Source organism: Scophthalmus maximus, chromosome 6, assembly GCF_022379125.1.
Source record: "Scophthalmus maximus strain ysfricsl-2021 chromosome 6, ASM2237912v1, whole genome shotgun sequence".
Classification (NCBI taxonomy): Eukaryota; Metazoa; Chordata; class Actinopteri; order Pleuronectiformes; family Scophthalmidae; genus Scophthalmus; species Scophthalmus maximus.
The window spans coordinates 20079400-20102521 of NC_061520.1; the positions used below are offsets into that span (position 1 = coordinate 20079400).

General features: G+C 44.1%; 1 protein-coding gene across 2 annotated transcripts; it reads left to right on the top strand.

The window, feature by feature from the left end:
• Positions 1–333: 333 nt before the first annotated feature.
• Positions 334–21881, top strand: LOC118309349 (inositol hexakisphosphate kinase 2). 2 transcript variants are annotated; one of them, XM_035631367.2, is made up of 7 exons: positions 334–402; positions 4122–4181; positions 15970–16454; positions 18219–18450; positions 19111–19295; positions 19704–19879; positions 20301–21881. In XM_035631367.2, the coding sequence occupies exons 3-7, from the start codon at positions 16196–16198 to the stop codon at positions 20943–20945; spliced, it is 1497 nt and encodes a 498-aa protein (XP_035487260.1). In that variant the 5' UTR covers positions 334–402; positions 4122–4181; positions 15970–16195; the 3' UTR covers positions 20946–21881. The 2 variants fall into 2 exon arrangements, with proteins under 2 accessions (XP_035487260.1, XP_035487258.1); XM_035631365.2 differs by having other exon boundaries at positions 15973–16454.
• The last annotated feature ends 1241 nt before the right edge of the window (positions 21882–23122 follow it).

The following is a 23122-nucleotide window of genomic DNA, read 5'->3' on the forward strand; positions in this document are numbered from 1 at the left end:
AACCTTTGCGCGAGGTAGAGAAATTCGGTAAGGCTGCAACCTATGTTCATTATCGACAGTTATCTTCAGTGGAAAAGTCCCATCATTATTCTCTGAATCCCAAATTAACATTAATATGATAAATTATGACCTTAGAAAACTGCAAAATTTTTTCCACAATCAGCAATATTCACTGTACAGAATTTGATTAGGGACCAACAACAACAACAACAACAACAACAACAACAACAACAACAACACATTTTGCCCCGTGGCTTTCCCCCCCCTCTTTTCTCCCCCCCGTCGCCATGGCATCCAAACGGCTACTTCCGGACCAGTGGACCAATCAGAGGCGTCTGCCAAAACCGGAAAACACACACTCGAAAACGAAATGGGCTCTGGGGGACGAATGTGGAAGCGGAGGTATTTCTTTCTCTATTTCTTTTTCAGACAATTTTTAGAAATGAAACTTTAACACGACTCACGTGCAAGGTAGCGGCGTAAATGAACCGTGGCTAAAAGAGAACAGTTTGGGCACAGCTGGTGCTAACGGCGCCGTGAGTGACGTTAGCGTCGACTGTGAGCTTTGTAGAGAAGAGCAGTTCACTGCGGTCCGGGTGCTGCGTTCACGTGACGAGCTGTGTAAAGACGAGCGGAGGTAGCAGTTCGGTTGTAGAGAGGGAAAACATCGAATAAACTCCGTGGTTAATGGGGATCGATTGTGGTCACGTTTGCAGTTTCGTTAATAAAAGATGTCGGTCGGTGCCTCCACGAGGAGAGTGAGCTATTTGAGACCGTTCGGTTTGTAATTTCGAAAGGCAGAGCTGGACCTACATACTCTGTTTTGTTGCAGGAGAAAGACCTCTAGATAGGTGGGTAGGTAGATGGATGGATGGATGGGTGGATAGATAGATAGATAGATAGATAGATAGATAGATAGATAGATAGATACTTTATTTATCCCAAGCTGGGAAAATCCGGTGTAACAGCAGCACGTTTCACACAGTACACAAAATATATACGATATATACACAAACGAATTGCAAAAATATATGAATTGCAAGAATATAGAGAATAGGAACAATAAATATAAAGAATTTTCATGAATATTAATAGTGGAAATAGTGCAGTGGTACAATCAGTTACCAGCAGTGTTCAGAGGAACATGGTAACGTGAGGTGCAAATGTGCCGGGATTTATGTTTCGATTCAGATCACACAAGAGTCAAGAGTTTTTCTGTCAGACAGAGGTGAGTTGTTGTAAAGTCTTACGGCATGTGGCAGGAAAGATTTCCTGGAGCGGCCCTTGTGACAGCGAAGCTGAATCAGTCACTACCTCCGTCACATATAGCCTGGATTCACCTGTATGATACCTGGTACACCAATTGTGCGGCAACGTGACGCTACGAATGATTCTTCTCATCACTGATGATCACACTGCCTTTTGATGATTGAGCTTTTATTGTGATTCATAAAATGCCAGCAAACACAGAATAATGTCTATCACAGTTTCTTGGGGCCTTCATGTGATAAAATACCTTATTTTTGTTTTGCCAGAGCAACAGTTCAGAGTGCAATTGACATCGATATGAAATAGAGTAATGCGTCAAACTGATGAAACTGGAACCAAATCTTTTGAATTTCTTGTTCACAAAAATGCCACCAATTGGTTTAAATTGATTAAATTGATTTATTAATATCATTTTAAAGTAGTGTTTATGTAATTTGCCCAAATGTGTTCCAGATAGTTCAACCACATGTGGTTAGACTTTTTCTTCAGAGGTTCAATTTGGCTTTTCCTGCAGTTTTACATAAAATTCACCTCAGCTAAGAGTGAACATGTTTTTTTCTCCATTAGAAGAACACTTGGGGGTCTCCTCTTATGGAGAGGACTATTCTTTAGCACTTACATAACTTAAGATATGGTGAGGGTTCCCCCCCATGCGAAGTAGCCTCTGACTGGCTTGGCTGACCTTACCCCATGCTGTGATAGTTTTCAGTATCAGTGTAAACTGAAGCCCTGTGGTTGCACAGACGATGACAAGCTGTCTGCTAGCTGTAGGTCAATTTTAGCACGACATATTTCAGTGGCACTTGTCTTATTTTCTGCTGCACATTATACCTTTACTTTGCGCACACTGATACGGACAGGTGTAATCATTTTTAGGCAGGCTAATAATAGACACTTGACTTTTTTTTTCTTTTACATTTTACACAGCTGTGACACAGTTGGTTTTCTACTAGATAGGTAGGAGTAAAACCGACTTTATTCCCTGAATGCAATGCTGCACACATGTTGTTTCTTGGTATCAGGACGAGATCTACTCCCAACTCCGGGATTCCTCCTGCTTACTCTGTGGTAGCAACAGTCCCTGAGAAAGGCAAACAGCTGACAACCTGTCTGTTCCGATGTTGATAAGATTGTTGCCAGTTCATCAGGGTTGACAGATCCAGACAAGTCCTACTCTAAATCAAAAAAGTTTGAATAAATCAAACTGTGGAGCCACAGAAAGGGTTAGTGCCTCTCGCTTTCTGTTTTCTCAAAGGCGTGCAGTCACTCTGTTAATCTCCAGAGCCTCTGATCTGATGGCTCTGTATTACTCATACACACTGACATCTTTTGCTGGCATTGAGCTTACCATGATATATAGGATTTAGCTGGGAAACCAAACAGGGTGCATTTAAACAGCACCAATCTGTTTTTTTGTAATGTTTATCTGATCTGATTTACAGTTTGGGGGCATTTCCCAGTGCTTCATTCTATAGGACTATACACTATTAAGTTGTCACAGAGTTGTCACAAAACTTAACTTCCGAGCATATGAGGTCAAACTTGGATGAGTAACTAGCCAGCGATCTCTGGCTTAGTGTCAGAGACATTGTTTGATGATCAAGTAACAAACGCACCCTCTCAGAAGGTCTGTGTGATTATCGCCTTAAAGTTTGGTCCGTATTTCCACAGCAGCACAGAAGGGCTTCCCTCTGAGTCCAAGACGTAGGGAGAATTAAGACACTTGCATAAGATGAAACACTACCGCGAATGTGTTGTGGAGAGAAAGTAACGCTGTGCCGGCGCCACATTTAAGGCCAGAGTATCAAAGAGAGGCCCAGGCCTTGAGCCAGCTGCACTTCTTTGACCTTACTGAATAATTGAGGTACTTACCCCGATCATGCTGGGTGACTGTCAGGGATATCTTTTTGCCTCACGGCTGGGACTCACCGGCTAGAGACGCGGTCTCTGTCATGGAAAGTGTGACTGGGTTTCAATTCTGAGGCATGCAATGATTCTCTTATGTTCAACGTGGGGATAGTTTGCTCTCCTATGCAAGGGGAGACCATTCGAGCAGAGAAGGATAGTGTGGTATTTGTCATTGACAGGACACGAAGCGTGAAGCTGTTCCACTTGACAAGAGGCCGACCTGCTCTGAGTGGCCCTGGCACAATCCTGGGCCTTTGCCAGCTACATTCCTCCCTCCCCCCTCCTCCTCCTGCTCCTCTTCCTCCTCACCCCCTCACGCTCACATCCTACCATTCAGGCCGACTCTCATTAAGTGACTTTTTGTTGAGGGATTACTGAGTTTATATTTAACTTCTGTTCTCACTGTCAGTGGACATCGAAATAGTTGTTGGCGCTGCCACTTCATTTAGAATCCATTGCCTTGTCCGTCTGGCGTCTGACTCCCTCGAGTGTCTCCACATATTTTCAACCTCTCTGATCTCTACATTACAAAGACTCCTCTTCCTCCTGATGATACCGTTTTCCATTCTAGTAGCCCTTTTATCTATTTTTACCAGTGGACCTAGTTTCTGCCTGTGCAGTATCCAGCTGCAGTTCACGTGCAGGAACCTAAACACCCAAAGAATTACTGCCTCAGTGTTCACATCATTCCCCTGATCCATCTGATTAGTCAGACATCGCATTTTTTTGCAGTGTGTGCGTTTCGGCCTCTGGAGAAATGCAACTCTTTCATGGCGAAAAAAACACTGCCTGGGTAGGAGAGGTCAGTGGCATGGATGAACCGTTTTTATATTTGGCTTCTGGTTTTGTTTGTGTCTAAGTGTGTGTTTAATCCCGATGACCTTCTGTTTAGCAACACACGCGCAGTCAGAAGTAGTGTTCATGTAATTCTTTGTGTTTTGCAGGTAAACCGCAGGGGTTGTCTTCAAGCGCACCAAGCCAAACCAAAGGTGTTCAGCTTTCAGGTAGGCAAGGACCACTCTGGACGATCGCCTGTCTGCAGTGTACCCTCAGTACATCTAAAGTCTTCTCCATCTCTTCCCTGTGGGCTCATTCTCTATCGTCCCATCTCTCCATGACCCTGTCTCAGGTCTGGTGTTATGAGGCTAGGTTATGTTTAGTGTTATGTAAGCTTAGTTTATTGAGACTTTTGGAAATGCTGTGGGCCCAGTTTTAATTAGAAAATTTGGTGTTGTGTTCTAGTCTTGACGTGCAGAAACAGAGACCACTGGAAACTGTGACGCAAATGCCCATGTTCACTTCCTTCTTCATCCCTGTTCTATTACAAGGAGTGAATCCAACATGGATAAAGAATCACAAGTGTTGGTAACACTTACTTTTAGTAACAGATCCACCATGTCGTCAGGCCAAGAAAAAATTGAATCCTCTTAATTTTTGCCTTTACTGATCCTCGTTCACTTATTTCTGCAATGAAGCAACCAACTGCCAAGTTGACAATCTGTTTCCTGTCTACACTGGCATGCGCATGACCAGTGTTCAAGAATAGTCATGTGGTTTGGACCGCAGTTAGTCCATGCAAGTAACCTGGTTGCTACGCAACATAAAGCAGTTCAGGCAAATGTGTCATCCATGATAACACATTTGCCTGAAAACCCAAACACTAAGTGGTGCTGTGGAAACATCTTGATTTGCAAAAGAAGTAACTCAAAAACCATTATCATGCCCGACATCCCAAACCCTGGGAGACTCAGCGCCCGCTCCACTACCCTTTTTATCTAGCACCTGCACTGCTCACCATCCCGGGTACAGAGCTGTTACTCAGAGGAAAAAACGACTGGGTGACAGGAGGAGAGTCAAAATGATATTTGAAGTTTAACATTATTTGGGGATGAGAGGCTTATGGACCCCCACTGACTCTTGTCACACTGTCTGCTATTCTCCTGAGCTACAACAAACAAAGTGACCAGTGCAGGTGATGAGGCAACACCACGAGGAAAGAAAGTGCACGTTGAGACTGGCTTTATATCCAGTAAAGGACGTCTTTCTTCCTTAGATGTCAATTGGAGTGAGCTGAATGTTGTCTGCATTTATGTCTGATTGCTGGGTAGGCTAGCAGTCTGAGAGGATGAAGCCGTTATTACAGATGATAAATGCAGCTCTTTGGGGGGAAATGGAGCTCCGGATGTTCACATGACAAAGGGATGGAAAAAAGGGCTGCATTTGTGCAGTAAGGGGGTGTAGATTTTGTGTGAAGGCGCGGAGGTGGTTATGGATGGGCTCTTCTATAATCCTCTGACATGTGCACTCTTCCTCACGTGCACTCACAAGCACTGCAGTGCAGAGCCGTCTATGGCACAGAAACACGCTGTACTGCTGCCAATGCAGCCCACACTTCTCTATGTCAACACCCACACACACTAACTAAACCCACTGTGCATTTCTTCACAGATCTCATCATCAATCTCCCTATTGATTTCTCATCTGTGCTATAGTGGAGCTTTGTGCATCACCCAATGACCTTCATTTGCTCTAATTGTAAATAAAAGAAAACCCTAACCCTTAAATATTTTAAGTATAAGTGTGTCACACGTATGGCAGTGCACGGAATATTGTGTGTGTGTGTGTGTGTGTGTGTGTGTGTGTGTGTGTGTGTGTGTGTGTGTGTGTGTGTGTGTGTGTGTGTGTGTGTGTGTGTGTGTGTGTGTGTGTGTGTGTGTGTGTGTGTGTGTGTGGGGGGGTGGGTGGGTGGGTGGGTGGGGGTGTGTGTGTGTGTGTGGGTGGGTGGGTGGTTGGGGTGGGGGGGCTTTTTCAAAGGATTAATATTCATCTGGGTAGCATCAGTTAGCTGAGTCTGTGACTGTGTGCCATCTGCATGCTGAGTTGATTTGCAACATTAGGTGTTGAGGATGAAGGGGTTTCTTGCCCTCTCACCACTTTGATCACATTTCTTTTACAATGATGATATCAGGTTGCGAGCCATGGCTTCACATTTCTTCACAGTCTGCCCCAAAGGCTTTTTATTTGTTCACCATGCAATTCCGTTCTTCTCTGGCTGCATCCCATCCTTAAAAGATGTTGACAGAAATACAGAAATACACATGGCTTGACAGTGTGCTGTCACTGTTGCAATGGCCTGTCCTTTTTGGGTAAGAAATAGTGGCAATGCCCAACAATGTGATTGTCTGGTCTGGAGATTTACACTGAGGCCATGCCTTTGTGTTTATGTCAGTGCCCAACTTTTAATAGTATGCAATAAGGTATATGATTGCTGCTTTTCATAGTGACAGAGGTGCGTGTGTTTATATTTGGTGCGAGAGATGTGCCAACGACCATGTCGTCACCTCACACATGACTTTCACATGAATTCAGTCAGCGGTACAGTCAGCGATTGTAAGTTTTTGTTTAATTCCACAAATTTCTCCTCACAGTTCGCTAGCTGTCCGTTCTGTGTGCGCGCTGAAAAAAACTCTGGTTTTCATACACAGCCTTGTTTTTCTATATGAGAAACAAACAGCTGTTCTGCGCAGACAACACAACACTATTCCAGCCAATCAGCAGTTTAATTTCGATGCATTGTCAAGTAGGACAGATGGCCGAGAAATTACCAAAGAGGTGAGAGCCAAGAGACGCATTAACAACGGTGAGACGTGTTAATGATGGAGAGACCTCCAATAGTTTGTCCTGCTTGACAGGTGGCTGACATTTTGTTATGCTGTTTCACAGCACTCGCCAACTTTTTTTCTTTAAGATCAGCGGTTTGCCTTGGCAATGCGCATGCATGAATGTGGGGGATGGAGCTTCTGAAGGAGCATCTATGGGTGGGGTGTATTTGTTTGGCTGTTGAGTTCAAATATCAACAATCCTTCTCCAGCATCACTGACTCTTCCTTTAGTGATTCACAAGAAGCATCTCCTGGTGTGAACCATGCCAAGCAAGAAAAAAAGGAATCTCAGAAGACTTAAGATCAAGAATTGTTGATTGGGCTAAAGCTGGAAAGGATTACAAAGTCATCTCAAAGGGGTTAGATATTCATCAGTCCACAGTCAAACAGTCTATAAATGGAGATGATTAATTCTGTGGCAACTCTTCCTAGAAGTGAGCGCCCAGCTAAGATGACTCCAAAAGCACAATGCAGAGTGCTCAGTGACGTAACAGCTGAAGGCTTAAGGGAATCATTGCTGCGGAACATCTGTGTTCATGGGTCCATCATATGCAAATCTTGGTGCATGTTCCTTGAAGCTCCTGCTGTCCTGAAATACGTCACTGCATGCCTGAAGGTTGCCAAAGAGCATCTTGACACACAATGCTACTGGGGAATAATGAAACTAAGGTTGAATGGCTTGGAACAAACAAACGGCACTGGCCTAAAAGGGCATAGCATACCAATGTGAAAACATCGGGCAATAGGGGAAGCACTGTGGAGGGAATGTCATGATTTGGGGCTTTTTTGTGCTGAACATGTAGGGGGAAACAAGTTTACCAAGGTAACTTACATGATGGCTCATTGAAAGAATTCTCCTTTTGGGTGGCTCAGTCTAAACCTTGACCTCAACCCAAGAAATGCAGTGGAATGACTACAGCGAGAAGTTCAAACCAGACAGTGTCAGAGTATGTCTGAGCCGAAACAGGTTTGATTGAAGATTGGCTCGAAATAGGGTTCGGCTTTTAATTAAATCCGAAGGTTTAAATACTTTTTGTACCTGCACCTTGAATTTTTGAATGGGTGTGTTCAATAAGACACAACATATGATAACTGATGGTGTGTTTGTACTTAAAACACTTAGGACTTAAATCTGATCACATTTTCAGATCAGTTAATGAAGAAAAACGGAATTCCAAAGGGTTTCACATACTTGAGTCCAGTTATTGCTTTGATATTGATTGTTTACATAGTTATCACAGTGTACTGATTGGATTTGATTTAGGGATGGCACAACCCATGTCAGAAGTTAGTTAGTTAGTTAGTTAGTTAGGCCTTTATATTCCTTTGGGAAAGTAGGCCATTGATGAATCGCTTCCACCCTTGCCTGTCTTGGGCCATCTTCTCCAGCTGTTGCTACATGTAAGAAGGCAGACTTTAAAGATAAGTTACTGCTGAGGGGAAAAACCACTGGCACTGCATTCAAAACACAACCACATTCGCCACTGGCCTGTGCCTTTTCCAACGCACCATCGGCTTTATGATGTGTTCTGTCCGTCCTGGCAGGCCCTCGAATGTTCACATTGTCATGTGGCCCCCATGTAAATCCATGGATAAGGTGTTGATTGTTGACATACAACTTTGTCAAGGATATTATCTGTAGGATTACCAGAATACAGGTTCAGCCTCAATAAGGCAAAGTCATGAGCCTGACGGGCTGCTCTTGATACTGATATGTTGACAGGTATCACTTGCTCACACGATGTAACCTACCTCGACAGGGCCCTGCCAAACACACAGAGACTAGGATGGACAGCTTTGGCTGGCCTAACTTTTACCTGCTCACAGCCTTGCTTGGTCCAGGCTAGTCTAAAGCTGTTTTTTTAAATGTTAGGGCGCAATTTTGTTAACCCCCTTTATCTGAGTTTGCCGTTCACACGTGAAGAACGCAGCAGTAGATTGTCTGAGTCATACGTGTTCACAACAGCAGCAAAATCTCTGGAACATTTTGTGCAGAACATGTTGAAAGGAGTGTTTTTGGTTTAAAATCATCAACGAGCCCACTCGATCACTCTGAATCTTCCCTTGATTTTTCCTGCCATATTCTCACATGGGTCCACTCGAACATTGTTCGGAATTTTCAATACGAGTCTGGCAGGAAAACCTTTGCGGACATTTGCTTCCTAACATACAGCCCCTCCGGAGAAGTTCAGGAAATCGTCCAGACTTCAGTGCATGTCTGAAAGCAGCGTTACATTGAGACGTGCAATACACGACATGTTATCTTATGGGCCTATGTTTAGTGAGACATTCACGCTAACGCTTTTAGAATAGAAACTCTTTCATCGCATTGTGTCTACTTCTGAAACACCTGTTGTTTTCTTTATTTTTGTGGAAAACGCACAGTCATTCAATTTCTCACTAGCTGCGCAACTGGTGGCCGGATTTAGTGTCTGAGTAGAATTGCAGGTTGTTTCTGAGCTTGGTCAATATGAGAGGCAGTCAGCCAGAGGTTTTCCCCAACCCAGCCATAGTGCTTTCTGGGTAGAGAAGAGACTGCTCTCCTCCGCTGTGCTATCTGTGTAGCTTCCAAAAAAAATGAACTAAAGAGTGGGGGTGAGCCAATGCTCTTTGACCTTCCTCAGCTGCATAGAGAACACGGCCAAATGGCCATGGAAATAGTCCAGTGCAGTCCACGCCTCTATGAGGAGATTGCCCAAACCAACAAATGGATAATGGAATAAAGTAACCATACAAGATTTATGTTTTCAGTTTAATTGCAGCAACAAGCAGACAACGCATCACACTAAAGGAAACTTTAATTATTATTTCTATTATTCTATTTAATCCTCTAGATCATCATATGCTGTGTCTCACACTGCCGTCCGTTAATCGAGCAATAAAATCACAGCGTGCATGAGGCATTCAGCAGTAGATTGCAGTTCTTCGCCAGACTAGAGCTGCATTGTGTCAATGGACCGGAGCCAGTTGTGTCTCAGCCTAATGATTCTGAGAAAAGCAGACAGTTCAAGCGTGTGAGGCAAAGCTAAAATCCAGGAAGTGTGTGACGTCCACATCCCTGTTTCCTGTACACTGCCGCTGAGCTTTACTTCTTTATAATCACCCCCTTGATTCAGTTACTCACATCCAGTTGCAAACTTTGGCACTACTGCTGAACTAGCAGATACTAGCAGGACACCCTTATATAGTCATATAGTATACAGTTATTTAAAGAGAAGGATTGTCCTTAGCAAGTACACATTCTGTGGGAGATTGTCCCTTGGTCTTGTCATAGTTGCAAATCTAAATGACCGGCTAATTAAGTTATTTTAGTCCCATTTCCTTAGAACTCACAGTTTAAACCCCATCCTCCTACCGACTGTGTGCCAGCTCCACTTAGACGTCTCTCAGTTGCAATCCCATTTTCCTTATCCGCCATCTTCATCTCCATTGTCCTGCCAATCCAGACTACACCTTCTGTGTAACTTACAGTATCTCCAGGATCTCCGATTCACACTTCCCATCTCACTTACCCCTTTTCCTTAGACCAACTGGCCTGAACTACGACTGAATCCTATGGAAATTATAGTTTTAACATTTATTTCAGGCATACATTTTGTCGTCAAAGTAAGAAAATCACAGCCTTAACGTTGACCCTGTTACACTTAAGTGTACCACTAAGTCATGCATTGGCAGTACTCACCAGGGGCATGGAACTGGCTCACCTAAGTGGAATGCAGCCATTGTAAATCCATTTGCCTTGCATTTGGCAAGTCAAAGTGTCTGCTTCCTCAATGTGCCCATTAAAAGTTGATGCAAAATCCTCCATACATCCTACATTTATTAAAGTGTTCCATGCTCTGCTAACATTAAAAGATGCACTACATTGAGTAGATGACTCAACATCACACATTTCCTGTATTGCCGGTTCTGAGTAATTGAAAGAGTAATGGTTATTATTATTGTTATTATATTAAATGTTATGTAAAACCTAGTTCTGTGACTAAGTAAATTAAAAAGAAAATCACTCCACTATGGATTGATACCTGGATGCAGTTCCTGTGATAAGCAGTGCTGTATTGAAATATTAAACATACAGTTTCTGTGCTATTAATGAAGTATTATCAAGTTTTATTTACTTCACCAATGTCACTCACCATAGTTAATGCAAAAGAACACAGGAGGCCCTGGTATATTGGGGACACTGGGTTAATTTTGGTGCTGTACTTCTCATTTACGAGCTAATTAGGCCAAAAAATGAGTGTACTCCTTCTATCACCATCCACCCTGTCTCTCATTATCAATGCACTCGTATCTCCCCTCCATGTTCCATTTCCTCTCCCTTTGTCCTGTTTTGCATTGTTTACCCTTCATGTTCAGGAGGAGACAACAGATGTCATGTCCAGGATTTGTACGGCAAGGATGGGGTAGCCTCTTACTGAAACCGCCCCATCCATTACTAAGACATCCACACATGCATTTATGTACACTGTTGTCAACTGTCATAGTTTCATAGTTTTACCATCATAGTGTTACTGGCATTTTTGCAATCATCACTCATGTACCATTGTCATGAGCACTGATTAAATAGAGAGGAAATTATTAGTATTTTGTTATATTTGATGACATAAGAATAGAAATAGGGGTGAGGCGAACAAGATTTTTTGACCAGTTGAATGTTCTGCTCTTTGTCATTTGAATTCATATGGTTTCATCCTCTGTCAGCATTGTTGTATCAAAACTGTCTGTTATGTTTCGAAACGTGTTGATGCGTAAAAGAGACATGTGGACTGAAAGTCTACGTCTGTACAGTTGTACTGCTGCAGGACTTAGCCAGTGTCTGTAGCTCTGTGACCTCATTGGGCTCATGGTGGCAGCCAAGTGAATTGTTTCCCCTCTGCATGGTGCCTGTGTTTATTTGTCTCTTGCACTTGGTCGTGACTGGAGCAGGACTTGTTTATTAATAGCCACTACATAGTCTGAATTTCCAACAGCAAATAGTATTTTTAGTAGGGGCTTAGTAATGCGTTGACCCATGAGGATTTGGTTAGTGGGTTTATCTGGTGTGACATGAGGGGATCAGTCTGGGGAATGACCCTGCACAGGTAAGATCAGCCTTTTTCCACTGCGCTGGTGCCAGGTGCCAGGCCTTCAGAGGTAGTGTGTGTTTGTCCAATTATATTTACGATTTGGTTGTGTCTTTGTGTGTGATTTCTGTGAACGTGTAGCTCAGGTTTCCACCTGTCTGCATGTGTGAACCTCATGCCTCCTGAGAGGTCGGAACACATGAATATGAGGCGTCGCGTCTCATGCACGTATCTCCTTGGCCACTGCGCAAATCGGCCCAGTTAAATCCAGACTCATGCCACCTCATTCAGATTATTTGTCTCATCCTAAATCTTTTAAGGCTCTTGCAGGCGATAAGGTCAACAGTACAAAAACACACAACAATCCTGCTCTCAGAACAAAGACAAATAATGAGGATATGCAAAAACACATTTCAAGTGCAGTTATGTGCAGCATGCAGTTGATTGCAAGTTAGTGTTGTGTTTACTTAAAGTAAGACCCATGTAAAAGACCTATCCATATATAGCTACTAGTGTGTGTTTGTGTATATGTGCTCTTTGTTACTTTGCCCTTCACATATCTCTCTGATGCTGCAATATATTCAATCTGTTTTATGTCTTAACTCACTCACCACTTCCATATTAGTCTCCTCCTCTTCCTCCAATGTCCATTGCCCCCACAAGGGCAAAAGACAAACCTTGCCCACCCTTTCCTCCTACACTCCCCTCACCCTCTCCAATCACATCCCCACACACGTCCTCTTAATAAAGACCTCTTGATACATTTCTGAGGTGCCTGAACGTGCTGTTAAGCCCCTGGCGCAGCCGCAGCCTTGATTCAATATAACACCGACCCACTTGATAACCTCAACGACATACCTGCTCCCGCTCGGTCCCCATTGCTGCACAGTTGGTGTTGAAAGATGAAAGCTCACAGATTAAGACTCACAGGTTTGATTTCTGCTCCTGTTTGTTTATATTTTGCTACAGTATATCCTTCTAACATCATTGTTTGTGTTGTCAATGGGCGGAGGTTTCCCCATAGACTGTATATTAAAATGGACGTTGTCACCAGGTCAGGACAGTGACGCCAATGCAGAAGTGCCTAAAAACTGTATTCACTGGAATGACCAGCAGAGGGCGACTCCACTGGTTGCTAAAAGTCTGTTTCTGTAGAAGTCTATGAAAAAGATCAAATCAATCTGTAGTTTCAACTCTTTTTCAATACAGCATGATGTTCATTTTGTGAATTATGATCCCATTTAGAGTAAAATAGACACGGCATTCATTGGGGGATGGATACAGCGTGATTGAGAGCTAGTACAGTCCAATGGGTGCAGGTTGCAGGTCTAGTAGCATGCAGCATCCACATGCTCTCATTTTGGTATCAATGAAACATCTTTGTGAAATGGTTTGTGTCCCAGTTTGAAAGCTAGTTAGTGTTAGTGCTAACCTAGTACAAACCAGGGACTTTAAAATCCATTTGCAAATAGGTTCCCTCGATGTACCTTGGTAGACGGATTCAAATCTGTCCTCGCCCTTTTGCCAAGGTTGGAGAATATCAGATCTTGTCAGGAGCTGTTTTGGTCCGTTGTACTGGATTCCAACTTCCTGCTGGCTGCAGATCCTACTGTCTCACTTTGTGACTGCACAGTTAAATTCCCCTGCTAACTGCTCCATGCTGTACTCGGCCCATTTCTTTCAAGGTCATGGCTTTCATTCCCTCTCCCTCCTTTTTTTCTTTATCTCAATGTTTTCAATGTAATTTTCAGTTTGTGCTGCTGTATTAAATTCATTTAAGGACCTATTCATTTTAAGGACCCTTCATGTTTGTTTGATTTACTGACCTACATCACGATTGTTAATGCTGGTGCCAGCTGTCTTGTGAGCCTGTGGCTGACAATGTGGTATAGTGAGGGCTTGATTCCCTTTTGCTTCAAATAAAATGTCATGTTTCCATAAACATGGATTTAAATACCATCACTCCGGTGTCGTGCAGTTTACCCTGAATTCAAAGTTGCCGTCTCGACAGTGGCCAACTATCTGTCATTCACAACTCTCTCTTTGATTGATCATTTTAATAAAGCCTGCAATGCAAGTTTGCAGTTCAGTAATAAGCGTTAGCCTTGGCAATCGGGTAGCATTACTATCCACCGTTTTATACTTGTGCAGTTCTCTGACAACAAAATGGCGTCAATGACAAAATCTGTCGGGTTTTTGCCTGTGTTGAAATAAAGATTTGTGACCAGAAGGAGTCAGAGGTGACAGGAAAGTGCTTTCTCTGCTGAGACCAAGTGGGTAGTAGTTTTTTAAGAGTCTGTCCAAGTTACCCAATCATTAACCCTGAGTCTGAAGGACTCCCACTTCTTTGTCCACAATGTAAGAAAAACAAAACAACAGCATTAGATGTGTTTTGTATGTATGTGCTCAAAACACACGTGTTGTTTATGTGTAACGATTCCTAATTTCAACCTGTTTGTCCTGGCCTATTTTATTCTTGTGCTCCAAGCGGCAGGATTAGAGAGATTAATGCAGGGCTTTCTGACTCTGTTCCTGGCACAACCATCTACTCGCCAACGTTATGCACAGCACACACGCATGTGCAAGCTCACACTCCTGCATGTACTCGTACAAATGGGGGGTATGCCGTGATCATTTTTTTTTCCATATGTTTTAGTAATAATACACTAAGCACTCCTCTTTGTTGTGGTTTCCCCACTTCATGGTTTAAAGGTTGACTCACACGAATGGAGCCAGCAGTGAGTAACTGCTTTAATCAGATGTCATTTTTGCCTGCGAAAATAATCTGTGTCACATAGGGTCGGGAGGGAGCAAAATGAGGATTATATTTTCCAGTCTGGCAGCAGCTCGAGCTTCTCATAAAAAGCCCTCACGTCACCCCTTCTCTCCCCTCCTTGTCTCATAACACCACCATCATGGCCTCTGTTTTCATTCAAGTCTTCCTCTTCCACTCTTTCAGTTTTTCTTATTCTTTCAAATTATCACAACCAGCTTAAGTTTCATTTGGACTGTAAACGTTTGGGTCCCCAAAACTTTTACTCACTTCTTTGTAGTCAGTTTTCTGACATAGTGCTGCTCCATTTGAGAAGTGTAGGTGGAGAAAGTAAATATAATAAATAGAAATTCTCAAAGCCATATATTAGTGTATATTTGCACATTTATAATATATTTAATCACTGGCTCTTTTATCAGAATATTTGTATTTTGTAAAAGTAAAGCGTCATCCAGCAAAATATTATTTCAGTATTGTGTTTTACAGTTTTCAACACAATATGCCAGCGGGGTATGATCCAAAATAAAACAAAACTGACCTTGTGTTATTGCAGGGTAAAAATGTGTTTATGTTCCACCATCATTAATTTCATTAATCACATGCCCCCAAAGCAGTTGGCTATTCATGGCCGAGTTTTCTGTGCCATTGTTGTTTATATTTGACTTGTGCATTATTGTTTAGGGTTGTTTTTCGCACCGCATGCCAGTTTCTGTTTCCATCCTGCCTCGTTCTGTTTTTCCTTTCCCCTGCACCTGCTTTATATGATGAAATAGCGCTGCTTGTTCTGTCAGGTTGTTCGAGCCCAGCCATCTGACAGACAGAAAAACAGCTGAGTTCAGCTCTCACTCCCTCCTTGTTTTTATTCTTCTTTCCTCTCTCTCCCTTCCCCCCAGACTCACCCCTCCCACCACAGTCTTTGTTTGCGTGTGCCTTTCTCTTGAGGGGTTACCACCCAACAACCTGCTTTAGAAGCCCCTGATTGGTGGGTTGCCTGCGATGGGCCGGGCTTGTTAGGCTTGCGAGAGCCACACTAGTTGTTTGCCAGCTCTCAGCTGTTGGAGAGCATTCAGTCTGCAGCGTAGGCACGAGCAGGATCTGTCTGTTTGCTCTCTCTGTTGCTGCAGCACTAGTCCAAACCTCAACGTTTGAAGGACACAAAGAGGCTTTTGTTTCTACTCAGCTACACGAACTGCAAGACAAGGAGTTGAAAAGGAATCATACATCCACTAAATCTGAGCTGTTTTTTTTTTTCCTCCTCTATTTCCTCCTTCCTGTTCTTTGTTTTCGACCAGCAGAATCCCTGACAGCACAGGCGAAGCAGATCTTCACAACAACATCGGTGGAACAACTTGCTAAATCCTGTGATCTCAATGCCAAGCTACCAGGACTAGTCTTCTGCGGATCTGCAGTGCGTGAGCGAGTGTGCGCGCGTCCCTGCCAGATAGGGCCCCCACCGCATTGTGCGTGCGTGCCTGAGGAGGCTAATGCCCGCGGCAGTGTGGTCAGGGCCAGAGGAGGATGAGTCCGGCTGTGGAGGCTCAGGCCCAGGAGGCCATGAAAGCAGAATTAAAGCAAAAGCAGCAGCACCAGCTGCAGCACCAGCAGTGCTACATGGAGAAAGGGGTGATGCTTGAGCCCTTCGTGCACCAGGTGGGGGGACATTCTTGTGTCCTGCGCTTCGGCGAGCAGACCATCTGCAAGCCACTCATCCCCCGCGAGCATCAGTTCTATAAGAGTCTGCCCGCAGCGATGAGGAAGTTCACCCCCCAGTACAGAGGTAAGGAAATCCAACCTTTCTTCTAAACCAGTTTGTTTGTTAGTTATGTTGTGTTGTGTTATGTGGTATACATCTCTGCTCTAAGAATACATACACCTCAGTAGGGTAAAGATGTTGTTCACATACTTTGCAATTATTGCATTTTGTGTCTGAAGTGAAAATGTATGAATTTTAGGAAACAGGGCTCCCCAATCCTGCTCAAGTGTTGTTTCCAGGTTCCTGTCTGCAGCATGTACCAAACTGTTCCACAGGAGGGCGCTGCAGCTGTGGCTGCAAGTGGGCCTTCTGCAAACAGACCCTCCAGCGTGTGGTGGTCTGTTTGCAAAAGGCTGCACCGCTAACACAGGTAAGTCAGTGGGGCAGGTATGAGCCACTGTTTCAGCACGTTTGTTCTCCACCGACATCCAGGAATCCAAAGAGCAGTTGGAGATAGAGTCAACCATAAGTTTCTACTGACAACGACAACGTAGGCAGCGCTCGTCAAAACGTTCTGATGACTGTGCATAATTACACAAACGGGACAGATTCACCACCACCAGCACCACACCCGTTTAAGGATATTTAAAATATGACAAGTGAGAGTGAGTCACATTAGCTAACACTGTTGGACTGGTTTATCATGTTACCCTCCAATGAGCTTTTCTTTTCAGAGTGAGTGAGTGAGTGAGTGGGTAAAATCCTTCATGGCTTTCGTTCAGCAGACAAATAGGAATCTCCGGGGTCCAAAGAAGCCCCCTGCTGATGTGCACGTGTCATTCTCCGTCCTCGTTGACTACAGCACATCCGCTTTAAATGTTATCTAAGACAGTGGTTCACACGCCCATTCAGCTGTTTCCTGTGTGTCAGAAGTGAAGGTGAAACAAAAGTCGGTCAATTTCCTCCGATTGTCCAAAGACCCCCGCTTCTGCTATTAATGTTCACCTCCAGGATACTGACGTACAGCAACTGCTCGTGATCACAGGACGATATCAAAAGTCGGTCTCATCTTCTCCTTCCCATGCTGTGTCAAGGAATATTTTGCCGCAACAGACATTTATTTTCTATGTCAGCGTTTTCTCACCTCTTTATCTTTATTTTCTTGTGCTTTTCTCAGTCCTCCTCACTTTCTTTTTGCCGCTCCTTCATTATGTGACACCACAATGAGGAAAGGGTGTGGCTGTTTATGTTATCAACAAGTGGGGAACTGGTGAAAATATGAATGTGCTTGTTGGAGTCTCTGTACTATAGTTCTGCAAGCTCTGATAATCTTTCTTGATGATGCTGACTGTTATTTGCTGTCTGTCAGCATCATATCTACGCAATACACCATCCTTTTTTCCTGTGTATGTGCGGGTAATGCTTTGTGGTTTCTGTATGATGCTATATTTTGTATGAGGTGAAATCGTTGCTAATAAATGGAAACAATTCTGACGGAAGTTTTGTATCCTTGTGTTATTTATTCTGTGTTGCTTTATGCTTGTCAGCATGAGACCTTATTTTCGTCTTTCATTCTGTGTTCTCTGTGCATCCTCTCTTGTCACTCATAGCTTTGTGTTATTGTTGAAACAAATGTCTCAAAGAGACGTGGTTGTAGAAACAAAGGACTCTGTAAGTGTAACAGTGCTTCCAAAAAAGCAGCAAGATGGGAAGAAGAATTGTCACTCTCAGCACTTGCGTTGTCTTCATTGTGATTAGATTTTCTTTCTGACATGTTCTCTTCACTGCCCCATGACACACATGTCTAACAGAAATCTTTTTCCACCTCCTTCTCTGTTCCCGTCTTAGGTGAGGTGTCGGTGAGCTTCGAGGAGGATGAAGAAGGGAATCTCTGCCTCATCGCTTACCCCCTCCACAGTGACCCGGCAGCAGATCTGGAGAACAAGGATCCCTCGGATGACTGTGAGCCCAAGAGCAAGATGCTCAAGTGGGGCAACATGGTGGCATCCTCACTGCTCGTGGACAGCGACAACTACAACGATGGCCGAAGCCGCCACACTCGCAAAGACAAGGATAAGAGGTGAGATGGACAGAAATGTCCCCCAACACAGGCAGCAGCACACTCATGGACTACCTTCTCATCATGAAGTAGAGGATGTAGTCGATATATAGCAACAAGAAGGATCAAAGTGAGTCACTTTCACACTGATATTAATATAAGATTTGTTGATCACTGCAGAACTGTTACACAACAACGACATTTAAGTTTTAAGTAAAGTTGTAAGCTATCGTCTGAAGACTCATAATAATCGACTGATGATGCACAGATTGTCCTACACATACAACCTCAGGCAAAAGACAGCCAGAGACTGATGCTAGGCCTCGTCAGCCAGAGGGAGTGTTACGTAACCTCTTATAGATGCATGTTCGTGCGTATATACAAACGTGTCCTCAGTCAGCCTGGGTCTCGGGAGCGGAGAAACGACTGGAGGGAATATCCTGAGGACAGAGGGTGGGAGGAGGGTGATGTTTGAAGGGGTGGATGATGGTGAATGAAAGTAAATATTCCTCTGGGCTTCACTTCAAATCCTGTTCAGTTCATCACTGACCACTTGTTTTGCACTCTACCACCCACATACAAACTTAAACCATGTGCACAAACAATAGCATGTTCAGTATTTTACCCCCTTTCTGCTTTGTATGTAAAACTTACATGGAGCTCTCTCCCTCTGCCGCGCAGTGTCCACAAGCTGCAGGAGGATGTGGAGCTGGAGTGGCTGCAGCAGGCCGAGGTGCTCTACTACAGACTGGAGCACAGTCACAGCAAAGCTGTGCCGCAGCTCAAGCACAACCCATGGAGTCTCAAGTGTCACCAGCAGCACCTACAGAGGATGAAAGAGAATGCCAAGCACCGCAACCAGTACAGTATCCTTTCACAGGACAACTACACTGTTGCCGTGTTCTTTTTTTTTAAAGATTATTTAATTTGGCCTACTGTACCACCTGGGAACCTCAAAAACTTGCATATTGTGTTTTTTTATTAGCTCCAGTTTCAATCTGAGGCCTTTTAACTTAATTAGCTATTAAGTTATTTGTCCTGTTGGGTCACATTTCTCTAGCACTCTAATCCGTTACTCGATATTACTGGGACTTACCTGTGGAGATCGTAATTATTATAGCACATATGAAAATGCAGTTGATCTTTTGGAGGGAAAAGCTTTGATCAATGTTGTTGTTTTTTAATACAAGTCCTTTATTTCAAGTTGTAAGCCATTAGGGTAGAAGAGGGGCATGGTTTCTTCGTCTGTTTTCTCCTTGACTCAGCTTCACCAGAATTCATCCTGCTGGAGAACCTGACATGGCGGCACACGGTGCCCTGCGTGTTGGACCTGAAAATGGGCACACGGCAGCATGGGGACGACGCCTCGGAGGAGAAGAAGGCGATGCAGATCCGCAAGTGCCAGCAGAGCACATCAGCGTCGATAGGAGTCCGTCTCTGTGGCATGCAGGTAGGCTTGGAGCCAACAATGGCCCCTGTGTTCATGGACTCTACGGCCAACAGCCGGTTAGCTTAGCTTAGCACAGACACTGGCAAAAGGGTAGCAAGCTCTGTCCAATAGCCAATAAAAAAAATCTCCTTCCCCTCTTATTAACACTTTAAAACACATCATCCTGTTTCACTCTCCAGCAACAAAAGTCTGTAAGTAGGTATTCAAATGTTTGAAGTTGACTCACCACCTTTACCTCTGTTTAACATCTTTGACTGTGCAATATTCAAAATCAAATCAAACCTTGCACATTGGTAACTATTGGCTATTTAGCTGGTCAGTCTAGTGCCGTAGAAACAGCTGCATTTAGGCAACACTTGCAACATAATAAAAATGGGCAGTGAAGATCTTCTCACCTCCCTCTGTTCCTCCATCTTTTCAGGTGTACAAGTCTGACACGGCCCAGCTGATGTTCATGAACAAGTACCACGGACGCAAGCTGACCCTGCCCGGCTTCAAAGAGGCTCTGTTCCAGTTCTTCCACAGCGGGCGGCATCTACGACATGAGCTCCTCTCCCCGGTGCTGCACAGGCTCAGAGACATGCAAGCTGCCTTGGAAGCCTGCGAATCTTACCGCTTCTACTCCAGTTCCCTGCTCATCATTTACGACGGCGTGCCCCACCGCAAACACACACGCCGACGCACTGAGGACGGACTTTCTGAAGAAGAAGAAGAGGAGGAGGAGGAGGAGGAGGTGGAGGCTGAGCCTGAAATGGAGGAAGAGGAGGAGGAAGAGGAGGAGGAGGCTGAAGTAGCAGGTGCATTTGGTTTCCCTCACAGCCCCTCCACGCCTAGTGACATTAGCAGCGGTTGCTCCAGCAGCAGTGGGAGCTCAGGTGTCAGCCTGTCCTGCTCAGACCCCCGCAGCCCCGTGGTGGATGTGAGGATGATAGACTTTGCCCACACCACCTGCAGACATTACCGGGAGGACAGTGTGGTACACGAAGGCCAGGACAGTGGCTACATCTTTGGTCTCCAGAACCTGATCACCATCATTTCTGAGCTGGAAAACCACAGCACAGACTGATCCCTGACATGAGACTCTCTCACACACACACAAACACACACACACACACACACACACACCACACACCACACACCACACACACACACACACACACACACACACACACACACACACACACACACAGAGAGGCACAATAACACACACTCTGACCTGTGGAAGAAAAGAGGAGGACTGGACTACGGAAGAGGAGAGAGATTGTTCCTCTGCTTGTTGTAGCTGTCCTTTGATTGGACCCCCTTTCTTCTCTCGGCCGTTGGTGCTTGTTGAATTTCCTGTCGTGCGTGTCCATCGTCGGGATATTAAACAGACCTGCGAGTAACATAAAGAAGCCGTCTGTGTGTCTGATGCAGTGATTCACCCATTGTCATCATTCAGTTGTAACCAACTTGACTGTTACGAAAGAGGGTAGGCAGCAAACAAAAGCCGCGTGAGATGTAAGGGACGATGGAAATGTTTTCCGTGTTTCCTATTCCAAAGAAAGTGTCTGCGTTTTGCACACACAAACATGCACTCAAACACATTCTGCTGAATGCGTGTGTGCTTGGACTGAGACAGGGCTATCGGAGAGAGCGGGGGTCGTATGTGTACGAGGACAGAGTCGATGGGAAGAAAGGTAGTGAAGCTAACACTCTCCATTCTTCTCTTTTGCCTGTTCATTCTGCCATCCTTCTTTCCCTGTTAATTTTCTCTCAAAGAGAATATATTCATATAGCTATCAGAGACATGATATAGAGTTATTTATTTATTTGACATGTTTCATACAATAAACTAAAAGATTTGTTTTTTAAGTATGTGGATGACTACATTCCATGTTATTAATGTTACAATAATGATATAAATTAATATTGTTATTTGACATGTTTGGATACCTCTATCTTGTATATCTGTGTTGTCCACAGTCTGTTGGAGGAGGACATTAAAGACTTTGGATTGTGATAACGTCTGTCTTTCATATTTGTTGTCGCCTGTGGAAGAGCTCGGGAGCTTTTAAATTACTGTGGCGTTTTCTGTTTACATGAAATTCAAATATCCAGGACGTGAGATCGTCCCCCCTCAGTGTCACCGTGCAGATGAACCAACCAAGTACAAGTTCATCACGGAAGATTAATTAACATCTCTACAGATACACTTGAAAGTATGATAGGACTGCGTCTCAGCATGGGCTGACGCCCAAGCCCTGTTCCCACCACCTGCTCTAATGAAAAATGTCAGGCGCAGATGCCGAGCCTGCGGCCTACAGGAGATACACACCCTGTAATACTGTGGAGCGCAGCCAAGACATGGCTCCACCAAACATACTGTATCTTTACATCTGTTTCCCCTCAGTCTCAGAGAATTGATCTGTTGCAGTCATGTTGAAATGGAGACGGGGGTATGACATATGGCGGCGGCCCGGGCTGCCTCAGCCGGTCTTGGTCATCTCCAACCAGTCTGGGGCAGACGGGGAGGAGGCGGAGGCGCGTGCGCTGACAGTCACACGCTCTGTACACTGTCTTGTTGGCGAAGAGCTATTGAGCAGAAACAGGCTTGTGTCAACAGAGCACTCAGGCTTTTACCACTTGAGTGGGTTCCCCTCTGTGGCATGCACTGACACAGACATAACTCTGATACACAAACGACAATTCATCAGTCTAATACATGAAACACAAATGTATTTTCATTTTTATTCTTTCATCCCACACACAATTTGTCATATATTCACCATGTGCTTGTTTCAGCTAATGCTGAAAATAGTGACCCCCTGAACATCACCATCTGTCACATGCTCGCTGGGTTTTGGACGTGAATAGCTTGTCCCATGAGGTCTGACATACACAGAACCGTGCTCCCTATGACGAGAAGCTGTGTTTATATTAAGTGAAAGAGATCAACCAACACACATGTACATACATATGTATGTACATACAGTATGTATAGTTAAGATACATACTGTAACTTAATTAAATTAACAAGGAAGTTACCAATAGTACTCTAACAATTTAGATGATTACATTTTCTCTATGACTTGAGTTTTGCCAATAATTAAGTAAAATATTGAATTAGACCATTATTTGTAAAGTAATTGTACAGCACAACAACACTGTCGGCAGTTGACTCTTGATACATAACCATCCTCTTTACACACTGTTTGTTGTTGTCGGTCTACGGGACCTACAGTAGCTCATCCTCTTATCCCA